The sequence below is a fragment of the Alligator sinensis genome, unplaced genomic scaffold (assembly GCF_000455745.1).
Source record: "Alligator sinensis unplaced genomic scaffold, ASM45574v1 scaffold1217_1, whole genome shotgun sequence".
NCBI lineage: Eukaryota > Metazoa > Chordata > Crocodylia > Alligatoridae > Alligator > Alligator sinensis.
This window is the reverse complement of record NW_005842716.1, coordinates 818,192-819,236: the sequence shown is the minus strand read 5'-3', so window position 1 is coordinate 819,236 and position 1,045 is coordinate 818,192. Positions and strand designations below refer to the sequence as shown.

At 53.6% G+C, this 1,045-nt stretch overlaps 1 protein-coding gene across 1 annotated transcript in view; it reads left to right on the top strand.

Moving 5' to 3' along the window:
- Positions 1-507: 507 nt before the first annotated feature.
- NSUN3 (NOP2/Sun RNA methyltransferase family member 3) overlaps positions 508-1,045 on the top strand; it is a 72,165-nt gene continuing 71,627 nt past the window's right edge. Inside the window, exon 1 of the mRNA XM_025216247.1 lies at positions 508-596. Within this exon, the coding sequence (XP_025072032.1) occupies positions 508-596 (89 nt within the window). The remainder of the gene's footprint in view (positions 597-1,045) is intronic.

Below are 1,045 nucleotides of genomic sequence, written 5' to 3'. Positions count from 1 at the left end.
CCCCCCCCCCCACACACACACACACACGGAGTATCTTACATAAGTTGCCATTAAAAAACTGAAGACTTTTTAAAATGCAGTTAACATTTAAGAAGGTATACAGCTAAAGCTGTAGTTTGACTCCACTGGCTCTTTGGGGCTTGGCTTGAAAAAAGGCTAGGAGAGCTTCTAAATATGGTGACAGTGTTTTTATACAAAACTTTTTATTTTTTTCGTTGATTGAAAGTCGTTTTAAAAACAAAACGAACACCACAGATGCATGTCAACAGTAGCGAACTTCAGAGCATGCTACACAGAAGTGCTAGCTCTTGTGCCAGGCCAAATGTTGCTCTCCTGAAAGGACCTAGGGCTTTTAGGATACAGCAGAAACTGTCAGGTCAGTGCAAGACACGTCTTCCCCGAGTCTGGTTTCCCAAAGGCTGGCTCTGCCTGGGGGCTGGTCGTTATGGCTCCACGGCCTGCATTAGGCCTGCGGGCCGGAAGGTTAACCCCCCTAACCTAGCGTTGATGAAGAACCGCGGCCCCCAGCACTACCTCCAAGAGACACCCCCACCTTTTCTCAGCAGCCGTCAGAAGCTGATGAACAAGGCAGCTCAGTGAGTAAGGAGCAGACAAGGTTGTTTGGATAAACGTGCTATCTTTTATTAATACAATTTTCCCAACTATTTAATTGGTCTAAGAGGACACTGACAGGAGCCAAGTAGGTACGGGGCGAGCATCCTCCCAGCGGTGGGCTGGGACGGTGGGGAAGGAAACCGGGAACGATGTAAGAGTGGTACTTGGCAGGGTGCCTGCAGGCATGGGAGCAGATTTCTTCACCCTGCTGTGAGGGAGAGAGGACGGAGGGAGCCTGGCGGGGAGCGAGGGGATGGGAGCAGCCGCGAGACGGCACTGAGGTAACTTAGGTGTGTGTGCGGAGGGGTGCGGGGTCCCTCTCGCACGCCACAGCGCTGAGGCGGACGAGGCTGGTTCCGCGCCAGGCGAAGGTGGAGTAGAGGCCGGGTTTCCTCCCTGCGGCGGGGCGGCGCTGCTCCGCGCTAGCCCC